Genomic DNA, 26,547 nt, shown 5'->3' with positions numbered 1-26,547 from the left:
TGTTTTGTTTTTTCTTTTTAACTCAGGGCCTTTTCACTGTGCTATTTTTATTTTTTATTTTGAGACAGAGTTGCTATTTTTTGTTTTGAGTTGCTAAATTGCCCAGGATGGAATCAAACCTTCGATCAGTTCTCCTGCCTCAGCCTCTGAGAATGCTAGGACTATAGGCATTTACCACCACAACCAGGTTGATTGTATTTCTTGACGGAGCAATTTTGGCCCTTTCACCCCCTCACCTGCACTGGGGTCATCACAACATTTTAGGGGTTATGGTGATTATGCATCTGGTGAGTAGAAGGCAGTGGTGTTAAGAAATCTCCTATAATGCATAAGACTGCTCCCCATAACACAGAATGATTACTTCAAAACATCAGCAGAGCCCAGTGACCTGCAGGATGTCTGGTTAAATTCCTCAGGTCCCTCTGCAGCCCAAATTCTAGAATTTTATGAATCTGTATAATGTACATTGCAGAATTTGATAAAGTGTACAATATTACACCGACTCACAGTTTGCTACTGCTTCTTCTATCCTGGCATCCATCCTCTGCAGGCCTTTCTGTTCCTCAGCAGATCTCTCAAAGGCTTAGGTCAAGAAGCTAAGACAGGAGCAAATCTAGAAGTCACTTCATTTACACAGCTTTGGAGCCTGTTATCCCAGGAGGCAGGTGTGTGCTGAAGTTTCATGTTTCGGTTTTTTCCCCACATTACTCCATCAACCTGTTAAGAGAAAATCTAAGCATAGGAACCTTGTTTAAAGGGAATAAGATAACAGATTCCTGGCAGGTATTGGTACACTACCAAACACCCGCAAAATTCCCAGCCCATCCCTTTCTGGCAGGTGGCTTCTCGCTTCTTGCAATACACAGCCAGGATTCCTGGGAACCCGCAGCAAAGTGCCTCATTTTCAGGGATGCATTGATAGAAATGCCTGGGAAAATACAGCCTCTTGGCTCTGCATCTGTTTATTAAACACAGATCTGTTTGTTATTCACTGAATGGCGTGCTTTGCCATAACACCGACAACACAGTGAAGACCGTGCTGCACGGTCTGCTTTCAGGGTTTCACCTGAGTGCAGGAGAGGCCTGGAAAGATGTGTGGGTGTCCCTAAGGCTTAACAGGAGGCTGAGAGAGAAGAGGGGCCTGCCTGTCACTGCTGGGCCCGGGTGACTTCCCAGAGCTCGGCCTCCATTTTGAGTGGCACCACCTTCCCCCTGCCAGCCTGAGTTCACAGAAATGCCCGGCCTGTGAGCGGGAGTCCTCGCGGTGTTTACTCTAGTGGGCGGTGGTAACTTGGCACTGCAGAGAGAGATTAGTGCTGGGGGAGGCCACAGCTGGGAAACTTCTAGTCTTTTCCTCTCACACCCACATGGGTGGCAATATCTTCCTTTCCAAAATAGCTCTGTAAATCATGAGGTCCTTCTCAACCTTTACTAGAAATATGCCTTTAAAACTGGAATTATGGCCTACAAGTCACATTCTTTAAGCTTATAGTGGTATAACTAAGCATGGTGGCACATAACCCCAGCGCTCGGGAGGTAGGGGCAGAAGACCATGAATTGGGGGCCACCCTGAACTGCGTAATCATGATGGTAATTGGCACCAAACACGTGTGGGCCAGGTATCCCAAGTGTCCAGCAACCCTAGAATGAATCCTCTGAGACGCATGCTATTCCTGGGACCACCTTACAGTCGTGGGAATGGAACTGATGTGACTGACCTCACTGGATAAGACTGGCAAGTACTGCAGTCAGGATTTGAACTCGTTTTTCTTTTACTCCAAAAATCTCCGCTCTTAAAAAGTATAGAAATATATCTTATTACCTCTTTACTGTGTGTGTGTTAGGTAATGTTTTAGAAATGATTGTTAATAAAAATAAAATCTTATGGTATGTGTAAGAAACATCAAAACAGAACTCTAATCAGAAGCAGAGATAGTATTACCTCTTGCATAAACATGTTAAAAAATATGCTTAACTCCTTTGAATTAAATTGCAGCTAGTGATGGGAGACATTGTACCCCTATATTTGAAATGCAGTATGTTAGTCGGTCAGCAAATAAAGCTCTCCCAGTACCCCACATTAAATATTCACCACACACACACACACACACACACACACACACACCCTTAATAATTCTAGAGTAAACCGTGCCTGTTTTTATCTTAGGTAAAGACTGGTTCATGAAGCTTGGAAATAATTCCAAGTGCCCTCTAAAATGTCCAGGGTCAAAGTTAAAATCCTAATGAAAGATACTCTGAACCATACTGAAGAGGGAATCCAATTCCTTGACGATTTCTGCTTTCACTTGGAGTTTACCCTGAAATTTAGTTGTAACCTGACAAGTTCAAACTCAGCCTAAAACAAAAAAAGCAAAAGTTGCAGTTAGTAGTTCAGAATATTACAACTTGATGGGCAAGTGTGTTTTCTGCGCTGGTTTTCCATGCCATACCGAGTAACTGTGCTTCCAATACGCTGCTGGGCTTCTAGCAGGCCAGCAGCCTTCCGTGAAGACTGGCATGTCCCGCTGCGTGTCTGGTGGGAGATCACCACCTGGGGCATTTGGCATCCACGTGGAAGATCAGTCCTTCGGTATCCAGGGTGGCAAGTCTCCTCGGGTTTTCTGGAACAGCTTCTGCAAAGTGATGTAGCCAAGGGTGAGGTGAGGAACAGGCTTGGGGTCACCCCACCTCACCTCATCGGTGGGGTGGGGAAGGACAGTGCAGCTGCCTTACCCGTGATGAATGCAATCCAGAGACCTCTCGGGGCCGGTCTCCACCAGAACTCGCAGGCCAGGCTGCTCGCACAACCGGCTTACAGCTGGCTACAGTAACCTCTCTTGCTTCTTGGTAAGCACAGGAATCCTACACAGGTGCAAGATTCGTGCCTCAGGTGCAGTGTCCCTGTTGTTGGGTTTTGTTTGTTTTGAGGTTCGGATTTCTTAGACTAACATTCCTTGATCACTTGGTACAAGATTCTGGGTTATGAGTCCTCGGCTGCAGCCCTATGGGGAGAGTCATTTGAGACAGCTCTGGTGTGAACTCTGGGCCACAGAACAGCAGTCCTGAGCTTATTAACTGAGAGTTTACATACACGCTCTATGCCTCAGTTTCCCCTTCTGTAAGGCGAGAGCCTAATAATGCCCTTGTTGACACTGCAAGGACTGGAATGAGTTATGCACGTGAAGAGCACAGTGCTTCGCCTGCCACAAAATAGACACTCACTAAACAGCAGCTGGTGTCACCATTTTAAAGATGAAAATAGAGACTTGAAAGAGCTTCAGTGGTGTTTTTCCCAAGTTCAGAGCTATGAAGTAGCAGAGCTAAGATTTGGGTCTAGTTTTCTCTGATTCTAGGAACTCTGGTGTGGAACCTGAATTAGACTATCTAATCTACCTAAAACTGTCTCCTGCTCAGTGGTCAAAATTGGAAAACTATGCTGTTTATCCAGATATTTTGTTTCATTTACAGACACAGTTCAGTATTTGTTTGATTTTTTGCTTTGTTTTTGTTCTGGGAATCGAACTCAGGACCTCACGTTTGTTCAGCTTTTGAAGTCTGCTTATGGTTGAGTCTACACCTCTTCCCCAAGTACCAATCTCTTTGTCTTTCAGCATAGAATATTTCTCACCCACTCTCAGCATCAGCTGCTGCTGTCCATGTATGCACTCTGCCCTTCCTCGAGAAGGTCTTCTAAGCTAATTTTGAAAGGCAAAAGTCTGACAATGGCCTTTATTAGAAACAGAATGTTAACTGACCCTTGTGCAATAGTCTCTGGTCAGTGAGCATAAGTACAAAAATTCTTTAACTTTCAGCTCATGAGTGTTTGAAGCATAACTCAGTAAACTCGGGGGTAAACGTCACAAGAACAAGGTCCGCAGTAGCTAGCAAGCCCTCAGAACATAGCAGCTGCTCAATAATGGTTGCTGAGTAGACAAACAAACAAAAGCATCCTAATGTCTCTTGAAAGGTTTGTTTGTTTGTCTGTCTGTGACAGAATCTCAGTATGGTAGCCCAGGCTGACCTCAAACTCACTAGGTAGCTTGGCTAGCCTTGAATTCATAGTCTTCTTGCCTCAGTGTCCCAAGTCTGGATGACAAGCATGCACTGCCACTCCCCTCCCCATTCCCCCATCCCACGCCTCTGCTCTTAAAGTTTTAAGAAAATATATAACAGTCCGGAGTGGAGCCAACCCCACTCACCACGCACTTCTCCCAAGCTTCATAAATATAACCATCAAAGTTAAGTGAAAAACAGCTGAGATGGTGGTGGTGAAGGGGAATGTCTCTAAACACATTAGAATTGCTCGGCCTAGGCCACCAAGTGGGGAGTGACAGTTACACTTCGCAAGTGGAGTCCGTGTTAGTTAGCTTCGGCATAGACCAGGGTGGATGGACCTGAGAGGAACGTACGTTTTAGGCTTCGCAGACTGCACCAGTCCTGACTCAGCTGTTCACCAGGCTGCATGCTGCTAGGCAGGCATTGACCGTCCTTGTTTGTCCTGAGGACATGGTTTCATTAATAAAGTTTCATTCCAAGCACCCGGAAGACCATATCTGACCCACCACTGTAGTTTGTCAGCCTTGGTCGGAAGCAAGTACAATTGTAGTAAGATCAGCGTGCTGGTTCACCTCAGACAGAAGGGTTGCATAGCTTGTTTAAAGAATTAAATAAATCCCTTCTCTTTAAAAAAAAAAAAAGAAGAAGAAGAAGAAGTATTAGTCATACAGATGTGTTTTGTGGTGACATTTCCATGCAGGCAGGTATGGCGTGTCAGGCCTGTGCACCTCTCTTCCGTCTCGTCTCTCCCTGAACCTCCAGCCCCTTCCCAGCCCCCAGTGATCCCTCTAATTTGTTTTCCCTCGTATTTTTTCTTTAATTCATTTTATTTTTTACATAAAAAGTTCAATAAAAGCTGGGTAAAGATTTTTGCAGTAAATCAATCTTACCAGCAGCACAGGGCTGAACACCAGGCAGCTTGCTCTAGAATATTTACATGATAACAAATTAAACCTTGCAGGAAAACTTATACCATCCTTACAAAATCTTTCTGTGATCCTAGCACATAGAGACTAAAAGCAAAACAAAAACCAGGGGGGGAAAAACAAATTATTTTCAATATACTCACATAGACATTAAAATATAATACAAAAAAAAAAAAACAAAAAAAAATATAATACAAATTGTAGGGGAAAGGGTCTCTAGTGGTAACACACACAGCACAGACCAAGGAGGGGACCCAGGTTTGAAAGTGGGGTCAGGTCAGGTCTGGCCAGGGTCTCCCCTGGCCATTGCATCTGATGGCCTCTAACGACACCCTGACAGTTCAAAACTAGAGGTCACTTATAGATGAGCTCATTTGGGGGCTTTCGGTTGACATCTGCAGGTTTGAGTCCCCAGGGTGGTAGGTCATCAGTAGCACAGCCAGCGGTGGGTGGGGCCGGGGCAGAGGCCCACGGAATTTCTTTTCCCAGAGTCTGGCCTGTCTGATCCCCCACCCTCCCACCCAGGACCCCAAGTCGTCTCCCCCCCCCCCAAGTTTCTGTTAAGAAGAAAACACTCATGTTTTGAATCTGACTTATTTTACTCATCATTTATCTTTTAGTGTATCTAGGTTTTTGGCTTTGAATTCATGAGCATGGCACCATATAGCTTATTTAGCTGGGTCACATACTAAGCATGGTGGCGAGGCGATGGAGTTTGCAGACCTAAGATTTTCCTGTGCTAAGGGACTCAGTGTACCCTTTTTTAAAAGACTTCTAGTGAAATTCAGTCTCACTGACTCTTGTCCTTTTTTCTGTCTCTGAATGGGAGGGTCTGTGTATAAGTAGACCTCTTAAAAATACCGTTCCAGCCACCCTTCAGGGTGTATTCAGCGGCATTAGATATCTCCATAGTGCTGTGCAGCCATTGTCCATTTACAGAACTTTTCATCATTCTAAAACTCTGTACCTCGATATTAATTCCTTATTCTTCTCTTTTCTTGGCTTTTTCCCTGTTCTTTCTAGTTTCTGCCTGTTATCTTGACTACTCTCAAGGCTTGTGTCTGGCTAATTTTTTCTTTCAGTTTTTATTTTTTTATTAGTATGTGTTTGCAGTGCAGAGTGATTATGTTCTTCATAGGGGGTGGGACAGGTTCGTGACACCTCTCAATGCGTTTTATGTCCCCATCCCTCCCTCCCCTCCTGTCTTGGTCCCCTCTCATCCACAAAGATATAGATCCCTATTTCCTGTTATCTGTTTTTATGCTACTTTTTATTTACATTCTGGGTTTCTCATATAAGAGAAACCACATAGTATTGAAGCCTGTGTGTCTGATTTATTGCAATCTCAAGGTGTGTCCTTTTTTTGAGTCAGTGTCTTGCTGTGTAATTCAGCCTGGTCTTGAGCCGCAGTGTAGTACTCTATTGTATGTAGAGGCTGTAGACTATGAGATTTTCTTATGTAAATACCACATTTTCTTTAGCCAGTCATCTGTGGATGGCCATATAAGCCACTACCAAGATTTAGCCTTATTTCATGAGCACAGTGTTCTCAAGACTCTTCCATGGCATATCAGAATTTCATTCAAGGCTGGCTAATTTCTATATAAATTCCAGGTTTTGTTCATCGCTCATCCATTGGTGGCCATTTCAGTTGTGTCCACCTTTTGACTCTGGTGAACAATGTTACTGGAACATTGGTGTCCAGTATCTAAGCGCCCACTTTCAGTTCTCTTGGGTACACACATCCAGACGTGGAATTGCTGGACAGTGTGTTAATTCCGTGTTTCATTTTTGAGGAACCACAATCTTGTTTCCCGCGGTAGCTGTATTCATTCACTTTCGCACAGTTCCTCCACCGTGTGTGAGAGCTCCAACCTCTCCACTCCTCACCAACGCTTATTTTCTCTTTTTCCCCTTATTAAGAATAGACATCCTAGTAAGTGTGAAGGCATATCTCATTATGGTTCTTACATGTTTGTATGCAATATTTGTAGCTAATTTAAAAGCAGCAGTTAATTTGAATATTACATAATCAATGGATGGTACAAATTACACACACACACACCATTCATTCTTCCCTAGCTTCAGAATTTTTAATGTGACAGAATTCTAAGAATATGTCAAGAAGATAAATAATATAGAGCTCAAATTCAGGACACTAGAAACATAAAGAAAGCTGGAGCCAAGAAAAAGAAGACTACAGCCCCAAGTAGATGAACATGGAAGTGTGTTGATGTCTCCTACATCTGTAAAACATGAAGGAACCAATCCGGATCTTTCCAGTGATCACAGGAAAAAAGGAAGGAGTCAGCAATACAGTTTGTTTATTCCAGACCATGAGGCACGGGGGAAAAGATTTTGTTAGCTCATAGATATAAGAAATAAGCTGTGTTTCCAGTTTTTGAGATAGTTATGCTATTGACACCAACAAATAGCAAATTAAAAGCAAACACAATTTCTGATTAAATTATTGGTGTTGGGATTGGAAATGTCTCCACAACTTGACCATTTCTAGGCTTTCTAGATAAAAATCCCAGTCTCACAGTATAGGTAGGAGAATAAAATGTGAATTCCCTGTATTTAAACAGAACACTAGCCGGCATAGCAGTGTATCCTGGCAATCTTAGCAGTCTGGGAGGCTGGAGCAGGAAGGCTGAAAGTTCAAGCTCACTCTAGACAATTTAGTGAATTAGCAAAACCCTGCCTCAAAGACCAAAAATAAAGGGTAGGGATGTAGCTCAGTGAGAAAGCCCTGGGTTCAGTCTCCAGTACTGCAAAATAACATCGATGATAATAAACAACACAAAGTTTGGACATCAGTTAATGTTTTCTATAGTACAAAGGAAACATCTTGACTTGGGATCAAACATGTTTATGTGTTGGGCATTTTCTTCCTAGGTCACAGATTCTATGTATATGTGGAATTTTTTTTATAAATAGTCTTAAAAATACATGCTCATCCTCCATTTGAAAGAAAGACCTCCTCCCAAAGTGCTAGGACTACGGGCCTGTGCCATCATGCCCAACTGAACTTCATTTTTTAAAAAGCCAATTGGAGCTTTTCATTATAAAAGCATCACAATTCAGCTCTTGGTGATAATCTATTTGTGTTTTTATTTTTTGCAGTCCTAGGGCTGCATACACAGTAGGCAGGCACTGTACACTGAGCCATTCTGATCTCCTGATGACAACCTTAGGGTATAATTTAGAACCATTTCCATGGAACTCTTGTACTATCAGAGTCAAAGTGGGCACACTTCAGGTCAGCACTGCCACCTGTGGCTGCTTAATTTTATTTGAAATAAAATTGAAGTTCAGTTTCTTCGCCACATTAGCCCCACAGGAAGTCTCAGTGGTGATAGCTGGCGACAGCTCTGCCATCATTGCAGTAAATTCTATTTCCCCATGCCGTTCTGCAGGAAGAATACAGAATCTGGAGCCAGAAGGCTTAGAATCAAGTCCTCCTGCCAGCTGGCCCTGGCTGTGTGGAACGGGCAGTTTACTTAAGCAGGCTGGGTCTGCTTCTCCATGGGCAGATTTGAGACCCTGTCCCTTCATAGGCAGAGGTTAGGAAGATGCACTAAGAGCAGATTGGTGGCAGGTGACAGTTCTTTGAATACTTTAGGGTGCTTTACCAGAGAGACACTGCTTCACAGGTCCCCGGCCTGATGTTCAGGTAACTCTGTGTGGACTAACTTGAGTCCAAATCCAGGAAGGCTCACGCCTCAATGAGCCTGACATCCATGGCAACATGGACCTCGGGTTCCTACTTGTCAAGGGCATCAAGTCCACAGCTCTGCACGTCATTTACACAATAACATCTCCTCCAAGTTTTCTTTAAGAATTGCATTGCTCTATGTCCATTCCTACAGTGCAAAAGCTAGAAACGTAAAAACTGCTGCATATACCAAAGAGACAAATCGGGTTCTTAAGATGTTCAAAAAAATAGACCTGAGTAGACAGAGCAGGAAGTCAGCATAAGACAGTTGGCTGTAGGGCTTTAAGGGTCTCACCAACAAGGACAGCGGGTTCTCCAAGCCTCGTAGCTGTTGGAGGGCTGAGGAAATGGAAGTACTTGGGCATTTTTGCTGTTTCCCCCTCTGAGTCACTTCTGGTTTTTGTTTGCCTCCTCTTTCCCCCAGGTGTCCTCAGCCGTGGATGCCTTTGACATTATGACCGCAGAGGATTCCACCGCAGCCATGAACAGCGACCCGGCCAGCGCGTCCTCGGCCAAGGTGCCCGAGGGCGTGGCGGGCGCGCCCAACGAGGCGGCCCTGGTGGCTCTGATGGAGCGCACGGGCTACAGCATGGTGCAGGAGAACGGGCAGCGCAAGTACGGCGGGCCGCCCCCGGGCTGGGAGGGCCCGCACCCCCAGCGCGGCTGCGAGGTCTTCGTGGGCAAGATCCCGCGCGACGTGTACGAGGACGAGCTGGTGCCCGTGTTCGAGGCCGTGGGCCGCATCTACGAGCTGCGCCTCATGATGGACTTCGACGGCAAGAACCGCGGCTACGCCTTCGTCATGTACTGCCACAAGCACGAAGCCAAGCGCGCCGTGCGCGAGCTCAACAACTACGAGATCCGGCCGGGCCGGCTGCTGGGCGTGTGCTGCAGCGTGGACAACTGCCGCCTCTTCATCGGCGGCATCCCCAAGATGAAGAAGCGCGAGGAGATCCTGGAGGAGATCGCCAAGGTCACCGAGGGCGTGCTGGACGTCATCGTGTACGCCAGCGCGGCCGACAAGATGAAGAACCGCGGCTTCGCCTTCGTGGAGTACGAGAGCCACCGCGCAGCAGCCATGGCGCGCCGCAAGCTCATGCCCGGCCGCATCCAGCTGTGGGGCCACCAGATCGCCGTGGACTGGGCCGAGCCCGAGATCGACGTGGACGAGGACGTGATGGAGACCGTGAAGATCCTCTACGTGCGCAACCTCATGATCGAGACCACCGAGGACACCATCAAGAAGAGCTTCGGCCAGTTCAACCCCGGCTGCGTGGAGCGCGTCAAGAAGATCCGCGACTACGCCTTCGTGCACTTCGCCAGCCGCGAGGACGCCGTGCAGGCCATGAACAACCTCAACGGCACGGAGCTGGAGGGCTCGTGCCTGGAGGTCACGCTGGCCAAGCCGGTGGACAAGGAGCAGTACTCCCGCTACCAGAAGGCGGCCAAGGGCGGCGGCGTGGCCGAGGCTGCTGTGCAGCCGCCCAGCTACGTGTACTCGTGCGACCCCTACACGCTCGCCTACTACGGCTACCCTTACAACGCGCTCATCGGACCCAACAGGGACTACTTCGTGAAAGGTTAGTGGAGCTCCTGTTCGGGGTAGCATAGCCCCGCCTGCCTACTTGCTTGGCAGGATGCATCGGGGTGCAGTGGCTGGGGGTAATGAGCTGGTGGACGTTAAGCCCTCTGCATTTGGGGTTGGGGTCTGGGTTCTCTTTGCTGGCTCTTAGGACCATCACGCCTGTAGCTCTGTAGAGTGAAATACAGATCACAGTGAAGGGAGAGGTAAATCAAGGGGCTCAGTTTCTCCCTACTAAAGCCTAAGCCACTGGGGCAGGTTCACCCATCTCATGGAACTTAGGTTAAAACTATTCTACAATTCAGCCTTGAAGATGTTGGTCCAGAGCTGTGTCGTTGTTATGGGCAGTGATTACGGTGTGATGAAAGCATGCATCACCCTGAAAGACACAACCTGGACTCTGGAGCTTGCTCTCCTAATCGCTGGGTCTGTGACTTTAGTCCGTAGGCCTGTTTCCTCAAGCGTAACACGAGGAGGGTGGACTAGGAGATCCCTTTCCAGGTCTAACTGTTCTACACTCTGAATAGTTTTCTTTACTGAAGTTGCCATTACAATCCTAGGAGGCCACCTCGAAAGTTGGTCTCCTGTGCTAAGCAGACAGACGCAGGGCGTTCATCTAGGCTGAAATAGAACATTTGGAAGGCACTTTACGAACCCATTGAAAGCCAAGAGTGTGGGCATTTGCTGCTGGGACACAGGGCACACTGAGTACCCAGAGGCTCCTGCCTGTCTGCCGCTTACTCACCCTTCTGTGTTGTTACCAGCAGGCAGCATACGAGGCCGGGGGCGAGGCGCAGCTGGCAACAGAGCCCCAGGGCCCAGGGGCTCCTACCTTGGGGGATATTCTGCCGGCCGTGGTATCTATAGCCGGTATCACGAAGGGAAAGGCAAGCAGCAAGAAAAAGGATATGAACTTGTGCCAAATTTGGAAATCTCTGCCGTCAATCCAGTTGCCATTAAACCTGGTACAGGTCAGTATCAACTGGAACAAGATCATGTTTTGTGCAAACTCCAGCCCTTCTGCACAGGGATTCTCTCTTCTCATTGGCAGCCAGGGAAGAGGAAAAAAGAAGCTGGCTTGTATGTTCTGTTAGCTAACCCTGCCTTGTCCTTACTCTGGCCTATTTCTATCCCAACCACCAGACCATTTAATTTCTTTTCACTTTTATTTTCATTTTAGTGATACTAAAGCTTGAACCCAAGCCTTGGTGTATGCTAAGTTGCCCAGCTGAAACTTGTGATCCTCCTGTCTTAGCCTCCCAGAGTGCTGGGATTACAATGTGCTCCAAAACACTCAACATCCTTACCAATTCTGACAGTTGAGAGGGATGGAAATTCTCCTCCAAGAGGAAATAGCACCATTTACCCCTTGTTGTGATCTGAGCAAATAAGAACTCTTGGGGACAGGGCAGTAGTGAAAGTTTTTGCAGCTGCTGATTTCCTGGATTCTGATTTCTGGTGCTCATTTCCTCTTGCTAGATCAGTAGATCTAGAATAGTGGCGTCAATTGATCCAGGGACCTTGAACTTTGCTTTCACCTTCAGGGCCCACAAACCTGTTTGCCAAGGTTGTTAGCACCCTTGGTTACCTTATATGAGGCAGGACTTGTGGTTCTGCCAGAAACTTTAACCCTTTTCTATGAGTCCAGCAGCTACTGGCTTTCAGCTCATACCACACAAGCCCCAAAACATGGAAACTTTAGTCCTGAGCAGTCCCCAGCTGGGCCGTTCCCTTCCTCACAGAGGGGAGGTGAAGACCAAGCTACTCTGATTTTGCCACATTGAGGACCAACACTTATTTCTCAGCATCAGGGAAGCTGTGATGGGGAGTAAGTTTGCGTGGAAATCACAAAGCTACAAGGCATGCTCCTGGTGCAGCCTCCACTGAAGGAATCAGCGATGATTTTTTGTTCTGTGAAAAAATATCCTGCTGTCTCTGCACTTCAATGTCTCCTTGCACTGAATTTCCTTATAAATGTCACTGCCGTTCCAAGCAGTGTAAACTGGCTGGTCTACTCTCAAACAGAACCTGGATACGTACTGCAGTTTTCACACGTTGTGGAACAGACTTCTGTTGAAGTAGCTTAAGATTTAACCAGAAGAAAGCATTGTTTAAAAAACAAAAAGACAAAAAAAAAAAAAAAAAAAAAAGATGGGGCTGGGGATATAGCTCATCAGCACTGCACCTGTCTGGCAAGCACAAGGTCCTGAGTTCAATTTCTGGTACGAAAAGAAAAAAAAAAAAAAAAAAAAAAAAAAAAAAAAATATATATATATATATATATATATATATATATATATCCATGTTTAAAAAAAAAAACCTTTAGTCGTGTGAGGACCGTGGTACAGATTCCTCTGGGCTGGTGACCAAAGCAGTTCAGACAACTCCATGTGACTTAAACTCACAGCTTTCCCTGCCCTCTTATTTCTGATCATCCAGGATATTAGACCTTGTGTTAGGAGAGGCACCCAGGTAGTGGTGAAATACCTTGGGCAGAGGATCCATGGGAGATATGGTTGGAAAGGCAGGTAAAAATATTTGGTTAAGGTTTTAGAAATTTTTTATTGAATGGCTGTACCATTGTTTAGCTTACAGTCATTTGTCTCTTTACCTTTGATCAAGTAAGTCTTTATTAAAACACATGTACCTAGAGTTAGAGAAGAAACATAGATGAAAGGATGGTTTGTATATACATTTCATATCCAGAGATTGAGCTCACAACCTCGCGCTTGTCAGACAGGCACTTGCACCACTGAGCAAAATCCCTGGCCCACATTTCATATTCTTATGCTTTCAACACACAAGGACATGGGGACACACACACACACACACACACACACACACACACACACACACCCTCCCATGACTCAGGACCAGTGTCATTTCCTTTTGCCTGCTCTTTGTTGTACATTGACCTTAATAATTGCTAGCTACTTGAATTTATGCTTGAAATCAGTCCTTTGGACTTCACTCATAGAAATTATTTGGATTGGCTGGTCCCTCTTGAGGGGCGGGGAACCAGCCATTCCACTACTTTGGTACTGTTAATGGATATAAGAAAATTAGAGAGTTTTCCACTTCTTTCCACTTAGGGGTTCCCCGCCCTTTAATTAGTCACATTGAAATCTGGAATAGAGTGCAGGAAAGACGTACACAGATCTGAGTTCTCAGGGTGAAATTCTCACTACCACCTGCTTCTTAAAAATGGTAAAATTGAAGACAGTGACCCATCTGGTGCCAGGTGAGAGAGTGAGAATGGATCAGCAGACTTACTCTCGGGCTTGTTGGACCTCGATCTTATTCTGAGCCCATCTTCCCAGGTCAGAGGCCTTTCTGGCCCCATTGGGCATCAAGGTAAGATTCAAAGGGAGATTTTTTTTTTTTGGTAGAAAGGTTAGGAGATGTTTGTGCTGAAACTTAGTTCTAGATTCTTCTTCTGCGGTGCTGTACTGGGAGACTCTATGCCCCTGTGGCTCCAGGGGACGTCACATGCTGTCTCCTGTCCCTTCCTTGTAGGCCGCCCTCGTTCTTATCCTGAGAGAGCATTAGTTAGCACGGAGAGAACCCTGGCAGCTCACCTGGGGTTTGCGAAATATCACAGTGAGTGTAGCAGCCTCCTTCCTGACTGAAGTGATGGATTGTTTTCCTCTTGCTTCTTTGCAGTGGCCATCCCTGCCATTGGGCCCCAGTATTCCGTGTTCCAGGCAGCCCCGGCCCCTAAAATGATTGAAGATGGCAAAATTCACACCATGGAGCACATGATCAGCCCCATGGCTGTGCAGCCAGACCCGGCCAGCGCTGCTGCTGCTGCTGCGGCCGCCGCTGCTGCGATCATCCCTGCCGTCTCCACGCCACCGCCTTTCCAGGTAGAGTGCTCGCCGCAATGGCTGACGTCTGTGCATGGAGTCTCTCCATTGTGAACTTGCTTAGTGTCCAGTGCTGTGAATTTCTTCATGCTTGCCTCTCTTAGAACTGCAAGATTGGCTGACATTTTTATTAAAAAGTTGTTTTTGCATGGCTGGGGGTGGAACCCAGGGCCTCATGCTTGCTAGGCAAATGCCCCAGCACTAAGCTATACCTCTATCCCTTAAAGTTTAATATGAACCATAATGGGAAAGAAACTTTTAATAAGAATTGTACTACTCCAAAAGTATCATTGTGTCGAAGATGGGAAGTGATATACAAATGTGACGTGATTTTACGTGGCACAGTACTGTATTTTGAAGTGTCACTGAAAATACTCCGCTCCTGTTTAGAAGGAGCTGATGCACAGAGTTCAGGGAGGTAGTTCATATTTTCATAATCCTACTCATAGCGCAAGGAGATTTTTTGCTGTATTTTGTCTTTTGGGGACAGGATTTCACTATTCAGTTCAGGCTGGTCTTGAACTCACTTTATAGCCCTGGAGGGTGGGGCTTGAACTCATAACCATCCTCCTGCCTCAGCTTCCTGAGTGCCAGGATTATAGGCATACACCACCACACTCAGCTTCAAGGTTTTTAAAAAATGTTTACCGTATGTATGTGTGTGTGTGCGATATGTATTGTGTGTATATGTACGTGAAAAGACAGTAACTATGCAGGCACAGATATTCTTACAAAATCTGCCTTTATTCTGCTCTTCCAGTCCTGTCGCCCCCTTCCCTTTTCTCCAATCTGTTCTTGCCATTTGCCCTGCTTCTCCACTTTGCCAGCATGTCCTCTCATGTGTGGCTTCTTCACATTTTGCCTGTGAGAGCTCTCTCGCCATCCATCCTAGAGAAGTCCGCCTTCTGTGCTTCTCACTGCTGTGTTATTTCTTGGACGCGGCTGCCAGTAGATTCAGCGTTAGGATGAAGCTGCCCCACACCAAAGGCTTCTTTGTGCCTTCAGTGCATAGCAGACAGAAAGTGCATCTGTGCCACAGAAATGCTCTTCTCTCCGAGGCAGTGAATCACAGCTACATCGCCACCACACACAGATACTCAGGCCCAGGATCTCTCATCTCCTGAATGAGAATTACTCAGGTTCCTAGGCTCAAAGCCCTGAAAGTTCCAGTTCGACTGAACTCGACTGGGTTCTGGAATCGCTCTCATGTGCCAGTGCCTTGATGATTCCAAACCAGAGCCAGGCTGGTGAGCACCCAATAGGACCCTATTCCCTTGCTTTTGCCTACTTTGAACCCAGTCTTGACAGTTATTCAGCAAGGGTTAAGTCAAAGGACTTATCTGTATGTCACTGAATATTCTTTAACACATGATCCCTTAATACAAAAACAGAAATAGCTTGTGAGTCACATTGTACAATGACAGCTAAATTTAGTTATTACTTGGGGACTGATTATAAAAGTCCATAATAACTTAAAAGTAAACTTTAGTACATTTCAGGTAGTTTCTCTTTTTAATACTTTAATTGACACAAAAATCATCCATCTGTATGGAGTACACTTTGGTATTTTAATGCATGTATATAATGTGTAATGATCAGATGAGGTAATTGTCATATTGATCACATTAAACATTTGCTATTTCTTTGTTGTGAGAGCATTCAGCATCCTCTCTACTAGGTACTGAGAGATTAATAATCATGTTAACTGTAGTTACCCTGCTGTGCTACAGAACATGCGAAGTTACTCCTTCCATCCAACTGCATGCAGTGATAATTTCTTCATTCTTTTCTACTTAGAAATTTGTGAACTTTCAGTTCTAGTAAGGTCCAAATTCCAGGCCTCTAATCACACCGGGTTTCACACCCTCCCTGTCTCTCTCCTGTCTGCACTGAATGTTGCCATCAGAGCTCTGATGGCTTCCAGAACCTCCCTGTATCTCATCATCCTCCCTGCTCGGGTTTACCATTTTATATCCAAGACTTCATGTAGGTTTGGAAAGCAATGAAGGAAAATTTGCCGGTGTCAGCCTACACTTTCAGACTGATCTCTTGGAGCTTTCTCATTCTCAACAGCAAATCTGTGGTCCAGGTACAACACAGATCAGCATTGCTCTTTGACAGCAGGGAAACTGCAGTCCTTTCTCTCCCTGCCTCCACCCCTCAACGTCCCTTTCCCCACTCACCTCTAACCGTGTTATTGCAGAAGGTCACAAGCCTGGGCTGCAGCACTGGTCCCCTCATTTGTTAGGGGCGTTAATCCTGCCTGGGAATATACCTTGTGACAAAGGTGGGTTACTCTTGCTAGTGTAAAAGGGTTCTTAGCAAAATTAGAGGGCAGAGAGTGAGAGCCAAAACAGATTACATGAAACAAAATGTGGGAGGAGAGTGATTGGTATGGGGCTGTTAGTAATATTCTTTATAAGCCTCAGTGCACACAATAATCTGGGCTAGAAGGAGGAAGTGAAATTCACAGACCAGCTCCAATCTCATTTAATCCATGGTTTCAATTTCCTCCACTAGTTTGGAAGCTGTTTTTTGTTTTTTTCCGGTGGTGTTGCTTTGTGACAGGATCTTGCTGTGTAGCTCAGGCTGTCCTTGAGCTTGGGGGAATTGAATCCAGGGCCTTCCCACTGAGCCACTTCCCCAGCCCCCCTCCCCTTTTTTATTTTGAGACAGTCTCACTAAATTATTGAATTGCTCAGACTTGGTTAGAACTTGTGATCCTCCTGCCTCAGTCTCCCCAAGTACTGGGATGATAAGCATGTGTCATCACACCTGCTGTGATCTTCCTATGTCAACCTTCAGAGTGCTGGGATTGCAGGTGTTCATCACCTGGCATTTGGCTTACAAGCAGTTGTTAAAGATGTCACATGGATTTTTTTAAAGGTATTTATCTTTGCCTGATTAGCCCTTGAGGTCTTTGTTTTCCCTTAGGTCATCACAAATTAGCAATGCATCATTTAGAACAGGTTTGCTTTTATTCAACTATTAGTAAAAGTAGGTGATTGCCCCTGGTAGTATGTTGGGAACAGTTTTAGAAGTGTGCCTTAATTAAGGTGTTTTGACCTCTAAGGTCATGTGTCCAGATTAGGCCAAATATTTGGGACACCCAGAATGCTTAGCTCCTCTCTGGTCTGTCCTCCACCTGCCCTGGGTGTATGTATGCAGACTGAGGCCACTTGGAGTCTCCGATCCCCTGCTCATCTTTGTGTATTTGCTGTTGAGCCCTCAGGAGCTCTCTTCTAGTTCCCAAGCGAAGCTCCCTGGTAATGAGGTAAGCAGTGAGACTCTCTTGTCTTGCACAGCCTCACAGGAGGCGGAATGAGGTGAGGCCATACATTGCTTAACGAGCACATCAGTTTGTGCAAGCCCCATAACACACCCGCCCCTCCCCACGTAATCAAGTCCCTGACTTCACCAGGCTCATGACGAGCCAGTGTGCTATTGGCATCCAATTGAGGTGCTAAAACAGGCCTGGCAGACAAGAGTCTCCTGATTCATGCTGTTAGGATTAGCATTAGTATAGTTATTGTTACGACTACAGTTGAAAAAATATTCATAAGTTAGAAGTTCCATTGAATGTAATTTTGCAAGTCTGGCTTGCAGACTTGGTAAGTGAAATAACTTTTAATTCCTTTATGAGGATCCAGGAAGCATCAGCATCTTAAATTTAATTTTCCTTTTCATATATCATAAAGTATGTCTTTTGAAGATATAATAAAGCATGAAGAGACCAAACCAGCACTTAATTCAGGGTATTCTATAGAATATCAGATATACCAAATATCTTGTTGAATGTATATTTTATTTTACCAAAATCTCCCTTTTGGTGATGTGGCTCCCAGAAACTAGTCTATGGAAAACTCTTTGTGAACTGCTGAACCTCAGAGTCTCTGCCTCCGACTCGTTTGTCCTGAAAACATAGTATAGGTTCCACTCTTCAGACACACAGAAGGACACAGGGGGACCAGACAGGCCGTGGGGGCATCTCCATCAAGAAATCTTCACTTAAGATAACTTCCACTTCCTCCTCACTTGGAAACCCCTCTTATCCGTCAAAACTCAGCTCTGATGTTCCCAGTTTCTCCAGTTCCCACGTTAGTTGATTCCTTCTCTAATCCTCTGTACCACACTGTGCGTATAGTAGTGTTTATCTGAGATGGGAAACGATGCAAACCAGCAATCACATTGGCTGGAAACTGTGGGTGGTCACAAATTTAAAATCACAGCTTAAGAAGCTGTCCCTCTGCAGACCAGTCCCACTGAGCAGGGATGATCTCCCCTAGAAACAGATAGTGTTCTATCAGCTAAGTAAGAGTTGAAGCCGCTGACATGTTTGTGGGGCTGCATTTTAGGGAAAATGCTTCGTTTGAGTTCCCATGTGAAGGAAGAGACTCAGCTTCCTTGACCAGCTCATTCTGGAGTGGAGCATAGGCTGATTGAGTGGAATGCTGGGTGGAAGATGCCCAAGCAGCCCACCTTTGCCTCTGTCACTTCCCCTGGGGCCCGTAGTTGAACTTGCCTTCCCTCTTCAGTGGCTCTTTCTTATCCCTCTAGCCTGTCTGTCTGCCTCCTTTTCCTGAGACTGGAGAGAGTTGTTTGATGAATGAATGGGCGATAGGTATACATACATGGCTCAGGAAGGACTCTCCTTATCTCCCCTCCTCAGGGTCGCCCAATAACTCCAGTGTACACGGTGGCTCCAAACGTGCAGAGAATTCACACTGCCAGCATCTACGGGGCCAGTTACGTCCCTTTTGCTGCTCCGGCCACAGCCACGATCGCCACACTACAGAAGAACGCAGCTGCCGCGGCAGCTGTCTATGGAGGATACGCTGCAGGCTACATACCTCAGGCCTTCCCAGCTGCTGCTATTCAGGTCCCCATCCACGACGTCTACCAGACATACTGAGACTGGCGACGGGAGGAAGACAAGCCCAAAGACACCACTGAAGGAACGCTTTACTATTTATGAAGACAGAACACATTGCATCAGCGCACATCTGAAACCAGAAAGTGAAGAATGCTATCAAGTACCACATGGAAATCTTTTATATACATGAAGTTTTTCACTAGTTTTTTAAAGACTGTTTTCCACCTCAGAGGCCTGTGTTCATACATTTCTATAAGACTTACAACGGTCCGTGCCTTAATACCATCTTTTGAAAAATCTGTATGCTATACCACATTTGTATAGAGGTTTTGGTTTTTTGTTTGTTTTTTAAGGATATATTTTCAGTATGAAGGTTATTTTCTTAACTTCTGCACTCCAGATATTTCTATTTTGTAGTATCTTCAATAATATATCAGCTATATATATATATATATATGTATTAAAGCACAGGTGAGCAGCTAGGGAACTATTTTGAAAAATATATTCAATATTTAAAGATACAAACCATAGTGCTTTAAAATACTACATAAGATGTTATTCTAAAGATGATACTGGAAAGTGCAATTTTGAAATGAGTAAAAACCTCTGCTGTATTTTCACCAGCATTAAGGGTTGACGGTGTTACTATCAGTTAAACACTCGACCTCTCCTTAAGCCAACATGGGAAGGACTCATCACAACCTGTGTGCAAACACTGGAAAGCCCTCACCTGTCCCCATTTCCTTGGGGTCCTGTACCTTCATTATTAGCTGTGCCCATCCCCCCTTTTCCCTCACCTCTGTCCCACCGCTACCCAACTTCCAAGTTTGGCAAGTCTGGGACAATGAAGAACTCTGATAGAGAAAACAACTGGTGGCTTTTATTATACTTCTTCCTGGGTTTTTGTTGGAGTTTTTTGTTTTGTTGTATTTTTTGTTGTTGTTATTGCTGTGGTTGGGGAGGAATTCTCTTCTATGTGTGGCTATTTTCAATAGCAGAGTATGTTTAAGCACAAGGTTTTTGTTATGTTTGCATAAGACATCTTTGTGTAGCTATTTAATTGTCCAATATAAAATTTTAATTCCCTTTCTAGTGCTTTTATTTTACTTGTTTTTGAAGTATGACTTTTAGAGACAAAGAATGTATGTCATTGTAGACAAGACCCGAAAGACTTGTCAGCAGAAAGTTAGGCTTCTGGTTGCCTTACCGTATTTCATGGAAAACGTGTGCAGGCATCGAGGGCGCTAGCAGCCTTGTGTCTATCAGGCATTACGTCTGTGCTCGCGCTGAGCACTTGCAGGTAAACCTCGCTGGTGCAATTCCGGGAGGAGGAAAGGACCTGAAAAAGTTAAAGAGAGTCTGTAAATATAATGCTTACTTCTTCTCCTTTTATGTTGCAGAAGTTCCAGGTTATGTAGTTTAATACAAAGTGAAACCATTTTATTTCAATGCTGTTAGAAGGGTTTGCTCTATTAGGAAGTGAGTATGTTGTTGCAGTGTTTTGTGCCTGTTTAAAGGCTTTTGCTTAGCAGCATGAATGTAAAATACAGTAACATGTTCAGATCATCATCTATTTTATGAAATACATCAACTTGGATTTTTTAAAAGGCTCTATCAAGGAAATGAGGTGTGCAATAGCTAGTAAATACACAGTTGTATGTTTATATCATGAAAGAGGTCCATCACATCTTTCCACTCATTGGAGTTTTGTTGATGGCTGAATTTTTATTTGTGAATTAATAGGATCGTGCCCTTAGCAAATACTTTTAGGTTTTTTTTTTTTTTTTGATTAAGAGATCCCCAAATGCCTCCCCCCTCAGCTTGATGAGTTTTTATATGTAAGGAATATTTATTTAACTATTCTATAAAATTATTGAGTGCCTGCCGAGGCCTTTAAACATTCCTGACATTCCTTCCCATTAAATGACAGAAAGTAACTGTGCAATGTTCCTGGTGAGGTACCCAGCAGGCTGCATCCAAACTCAAATCTGTTGGAATGGGTATTCCAACAAAATGCAATGTGGATCGGATCCTCATCCCTTGACTCGTGTGAAAGAAGTACTCTCCTTCCAGGGAAGGATTGTCCCAGAGGTTCACTGGATGAAACTCTGACCCAGCGTTCTTACTGTATTTTACATGTGCCTGTAAGTTATTTGCAAAAAAAAAGAAAAAAGAAAGAAAGGCAAAAAAAGGAAAAAAAAAAAAAAAAAGATGTCTTAACATGGCCACTACCAAACTACCTTAAAAACAAATGTTGGTGATGGCCATTTAAGTATCACTGAGCCTCCTGTCTGTTCTCTTCTGTTATCTGTTGTTTCAAAACCATTTCATAGTACACTACTGGGGTAAGTTTATAACTTGAAATGTGAACTTTTTTTTTAGGGTTAAGAACAAACTATATAAATGTTTTTTTTTTAAATGTTGTAGAGTTCTGTTTCCACACATGCTAGTAGTTTAGTTGATTTTAGCTGCTTTGTATTTGAAAGGCTATTTAGATCCTGCTCCATTTACGTTCTTAGGATGTATGTAGCAAATAAAGCTTTCTTTAAAGCAATTTCAAGCCTTTATTTTAAATAGTCTGGGGTATTTTTTTGTTTTTGTTTTTTAGTACTGATTTTCTTTCCCCCCCAAATCTCAAAACACCCTCACAGGCATAGAAGGGATGAAGCAATTCAGTATTTTCTATTAGAGAAACAGGCAAGTTACTGTCCTGTCTTTACCTTGGAGTTGCTATGGAGGATGGTGACAGGGTTGAATTACAAGTCATTAGTGCCCTCCAACTTTGACTCCGGTGGCATCAGGTTGAGCACTCAAATACTACATTTGGATTGGCACAGGCTGTGGCAAAGCTTGTCACTGCCCTCAGTGCTTTAGTCTCAGAACTCCAGATGGAAGAGCTTGAAGTGACTTTGAGTTCTTTGGAGAACTCATGAAAGTACTGGGGTGACCTTTAAGTTGGTCACCACATCAGAAACCAAAGCCTTCTTGGATCTTTGTTTCCCAGGGTGCCATGGGGTTAATGCAACACTTCCTTCTCCTTTCTCTAGAGGTCATCACTAATGTGAGACAGTACCTATCCGCACAGCCAAGCAAGAGACTGGAAAGCAAGCAACTGTCAGTAGAATTATTATGCTTCTCATAATTGCTCTATGTGGCTGTGCTGAACAAGAATTTTACCTTAACTTTGAACACTGTGCCATGGCCTCCCGGCCTGTATTTCCTGGAATCCTAACTTCCTGCTTCCTCTTAAACATACAAAGGCCTTTTTAGAATAGGCCTGGAAACTTTCCAAGAGGCAGATCATTAGGCAGTATTTTTAAGGGCAACAAGATATGCTGATTCTTTCTTGTGCTAAGAGAAAAGTACAGGCATCCTTTAGAAGTCTCAAGTTAAATTGGCCTCCTTAGAAAAGGCATTACTAATTATACAAAGTAGGTATTACACCTCTACCAGGTGCCAGGTTCTGTTCTAGGAACCAAGTTTTGGTCTCGCGCTCATGGAGGGAAGATCTAGTGGGAGGAAATTAGTAGTCTGCCATTAAAGGACAAGTACTGTGTGTGTGTGTGTGTGTGTGTGTGTGTGTGTAATGAACTAGACTCTGGCTGCATCATTTCAGGAGCAGGTGGCTCTGACCAGCCAAGGTCACACAGCTGGTAGGAATCAGGACTCCAATCTGTACTGAAGACTCCAGGCACTGCATTCCAGTGGCCGACCCTGACAATGGGAAAGCCTAGGCTTTAAGAAAAGATAAACTTATCTACAAGTACAGTTTCTTTTCTGCAAGCTTTTAGTGTGGTTCTACACACAGCTTGAGGAATGGCACTAGGGAGAGAGAAGCTGAATGTGTACACTCAGCCTGCACTTCATGAAGTGGAGTCAGGCTTGCAAAGATGTGTGTGCTGGGAGGTTTAAGGAATCTGGCTACAAGGCCATCCTGAAGGCTACAGAAGACACTCACCGGCCGGCCTGGGACATCAACTGAACCCTTCTGGATTGCTTGGCTTGGTCCTAGGGATCTGATCCAGAGTCTCACACATGCTAAGCTCCCAGTGAGCCACACCTCCAGCCCTCTCCCACACCCTGCTAACTCTTAAGTAGCTGCTGCATTTTTTAAATTCCAGAATAATCTATCATGGCAATATCCACAAGCACTTATTTAGCAGAAGGGACAAGTAGCACAGTCTGACTTTTTTTATGTATTACTTTAATAATTCCATATCTATTATAAAATCTTCTGGGTACTCAACTGCTCAGAGTTGTTATATTCTTAATCATGCGGAGTGTGTCATTTTGCCATGCGTCAATGAAATGACACTTTGACGTGACCCTTAAAAAAATTAAATTTTCCACTTGTAAAGAATAGTTTAGTAGAATGACACAGATGGACTCACTTTGTCCTTGTCCTGCTTCTTTCTTGGCTCCATGCCTATTTCTAACTCCTCAGGGTCAAAAATAAGGTTAAGTTTAAAGATAGGCGAAGACTCAGGCCATCCACAGAATATTTCGCTTTGACTCCAAGGTCTGAGCACCCAAACTAGATACGTCCCATTCTCCTTTTTCCTCCCTCACTAGTCTTCACTTTCTAGGTACCCAGAGTTGCTCTGATTTTAATGCTGCATGCCAAAAACCTGGAGAAATGTGATTATCCAGATTCCTTCCTCCATGTGCAAGCACTGTGGCCTAAGACCCAGGCTGGCCCTGCAGTCAGAAGCTGGGCAGCGGGTGAGCAGGCTTTGCTGCTTAGCAGTTATGCAGCCTAGGAAGACACCTCACCTCTTATTTCTTAACTGGTTAGAGATAAGAATGTTGATTATTGTAAAAGTCAGATGCATTCATGAATCCTAAAAAGCTTGATATGTCGTAGGCACTTTTCTAAAAGGCTACATCCTTTCCCTGCCCCTCTTTGAACTATCATAGTAATTCCAGAAAGCTTTAAAACTTTAAGCCTCTTGCAGAAACTGGAACCCAGGAGCCTTACATATGCTAAACAAATGCTCTACCACTGAGCCACACATCCTGCCCAGGCCTTAGCATCCCTGTATTCTCCCATCCATTCAAAACATTTGTTGAGTGTCAACTCTGTGCTAGTAGTGAAAAGGCGGCAGACAGCCTATCCTGGCCTGGGCAGAGGGGCAGGAAACTCCAAGGGAAAGTGGATCTGCAGGGCAACCCAGGAGCATGGAGGAAAGGGGACAAGAATGGCCAGGACCCAGATGAAAATGACATGGTGTCCTCAAGCCCCTGACAAGAGTTCAGTGGGGCTGCCCCGAGGAGGAGGAGGAGAACGAAAAAAAAAAGAGACCCAACCTCTGTTCAGCCAACAGCCAGCACCGTTAACAGCCCCGCACCCACTGTGGACAGAAGCACTCTACTCACTAGAACAAAGAGGCTAGAAGCCAAACTGGGCATCGGTCATTTCTCCTTAGGACTTGAGTTTTAGGGGGAGGCAGAGCCCCCTCCCTCTTTGGTTGTGGCCTCTGGGGTTTTCTACCCCTTCCTCTTAGGGGTCTCCAGCAGCTGTATGTACCTACTGGGACCTCCCCTGTCCCTAGGTAAACACCACCACCACGGGACAGGAATGCAAACTTCTCATAAAGGTAGTAGAAGCTGTGACCCCACAAAGGGCAAAGGATGGGGGGGGGGGACCAGGAAGAATCTCCGGAGGGACCTTGGCTCCCCCAGTGGAATATTTCCTTGCCGATCTATTCTGCACAATTATACCCACAACCATAACATCAAATCCTACTTTTATAATAAATATGACCTTTCCCGGGCTAATTTTTAGCCACCCTTAATTCTTGGCTTTCTCTACTTTGTTTGTCAAAAATCTTCATTAATGATTAACCAACCACGAGGTTTCAAGAGGCCTTAGTCATTCTGAGGCAGGTAAGTCCTGTTACCAAAGCCTAATTGTTCCCAAAATGACCTTGCTGGGGTGCTGGGTCAAGACATTTTGAACTATGGTATTATGATATGACAGGTCATGCCAGTTCAGTTTGGCTGGAATTTTCCCTCTCCTTTTTCAGGGCTATATTCCAAGCAGTGGTGGTACACAGGACAATATCATTCCATAGACCTCAATACCCTCCCCTCTCTTCCAATTCAAATACGGTCATCTGACACTTCGCCAATCTTATATAAAGTGCTATGAGGTTTCAGCCCCTAATCTCCCTCTTCCAAATGAAACGCTCCTGTAAAAGGAGAAATTTGGAAATGAAATGGATTCTAAATGTGCTCTAATCCTTACAAGGGAATTATTCTGAGCAGAAGAGACAAAATTAAAAATTTCCCAGCTCTTTAAGCAAAGTATTGAGTACACCAGCAAGACTACCCTCATTTCTTGATCTTGTTCCTCATTTCCTGTTTGGGAATCATATTAAAGTTTTCAGGAGGGATCACTCACAGAGGACAATAGTAAACAGCTGCCAATAAAATGCTATATGCCAAAGAGTGTTTTATATAAATGATCTCAAAACTTAAAAAAAAAAAAAAAAAAAAACAGTATAGATATGCAATAGTTGAGATATCATACACAGCTTGCTGAATTTTTTCCAGGGGAGCTGGTCCATGTGACCAAGGTGGGGGAAGGGTATCACCTGCCTTCCAGAAGCTTCTCTCCAGTCCTTTCCACTGACTAGCTGCCATCAAGAGAAATCCTGACTTCCACCAGTATAGTTAACTTCGCATGGATGAGTTTTCATAGTTGAAATAGCTACTATTTCCCCACTTCATCAACTAAAGTAACAACAGCAAGGAGCCAAAAAGAAGTTTAATAATTTACCCAGGACCACATAGCAGGAAATAAATGAAGGAGCGTGGATTTGAACCTGGATTATCTAACATCAGAACCAGAGAGTGGAAAGGGTAATTCACTCATTTGGTAAAGACTTAGAGTCATTTGTTTACTTTAGAAGTTTCACTGGACTTGTGACAGAGTCTCTTCGTCACAAAAGTCATTGGAGCAAGTGAAAAAGAAGGGTGACATCCCCAGCAAAATATGGGACACTAGACCTTTTGCAGTCTCCAGGGCATGGAGGATTATTTTTCTGAATTCTTTTTTCCTGATTTCTACTCTTGCGTACTCACATGCCTTTTATCAAACTTTGCTCTTAGGAAGGGAAAGAAAAAGCTAATTCTTACTAAGATGAGTTATATACTTTTCTCAGTAAGCACGAATCCTTTATCCAACAAGCCAAAGAATAAATCTCTAATTTTGAAATTTAAGGCTAGAGCCAGTCAAATAACGAGAATGACATCCTCGGTCAGTGGGTCAGTAGGTCCTTCCCCTGCCCATGACACTGGATCACAAAGTGCAGATAATGCAAGGAGTCCAGGCTAAGAATTTTGAGTTGACAGGGAGCCAAATGAGATTCTCTGGAGCGTTCATGCAACAATGTTAATGACCAGTGTTCCAAAAATGAGACACACTACAAAATGCCGGGGATATATGCCAACCAAGGAACTTCCTTTACTGTAAGACACTAATCACATGACCAGTTTCCCACTGAGTAGCCTGTCACCACACA

General features: G+C 44.6%; 1 protein-coding gene across 9 annotated transcripts in view; it reads left to right on the top strand.

The window, feature by feature from the left end:
* Positions 1 to 21,575, top strand: part of Rbm47 (RNA binding motif protein 47) — a 157,455-nt gene extending 135,880 nt beyond the window's left edge. For 7 of the 9 annotated variants that reach the window (XM_063240623.1, XM_013154451.2, XM_013154450.3 and 4 more), the window contains 4 exons: positions 9,125 to 10,280; positions 11,047 to 11,253; positions 13,946 to 14,148; positions 18,818 to 21,575. In XM_063240623.1, the coding sequence (XP_063096693.1) occupies positions 9,155 to 10,280; positions 11,047 to 11,253; positions 13,946 to 14,148; positions 18,818 to 19,060 (1,779 nt within the window). In that variant the 5' untranslated portion in view covers positions 9,125 to 9,154 and the 3' untranslated portion in view covers positions 19,061 to 21,575. The remainder of the gene's footprint in view (positions 1 to 9,124; positions 10,281 to 11,046; positions 11,254 to 13,945; positions 14,149 to 18,817) is intronic. The other 2 variants (XM_063240626.1, XM_063240627.1) reach the window with 2 other exon arrangements.
* The last annotated feature ends 4,972 nt before the right edge of the window (positions 21,576 to 26,547 follow it).

This window comes from Cavia porcellus, unplaced genomic scaffold (genome assembly GCF_034190915.1).
Source record: "Cavia porcellus strain 051 isolate PalLab524CR breed Dunkin Hartley unplaced genomic scaffold, mCavPor4.1 scaffold_30, whole genome shotgun sequence".
NCBI classification, from domain to species: Eukaryota; Metazoa; Chordata; class Mammalia; order Rodentia; family Caviidae; genus Cavia; species Cavia porcellus.
The sequence above is the reverse complement of the archived record's forward strand: the minus strand, read 5'-3'. Positions and strand labels throughout refer to the sequence as shown.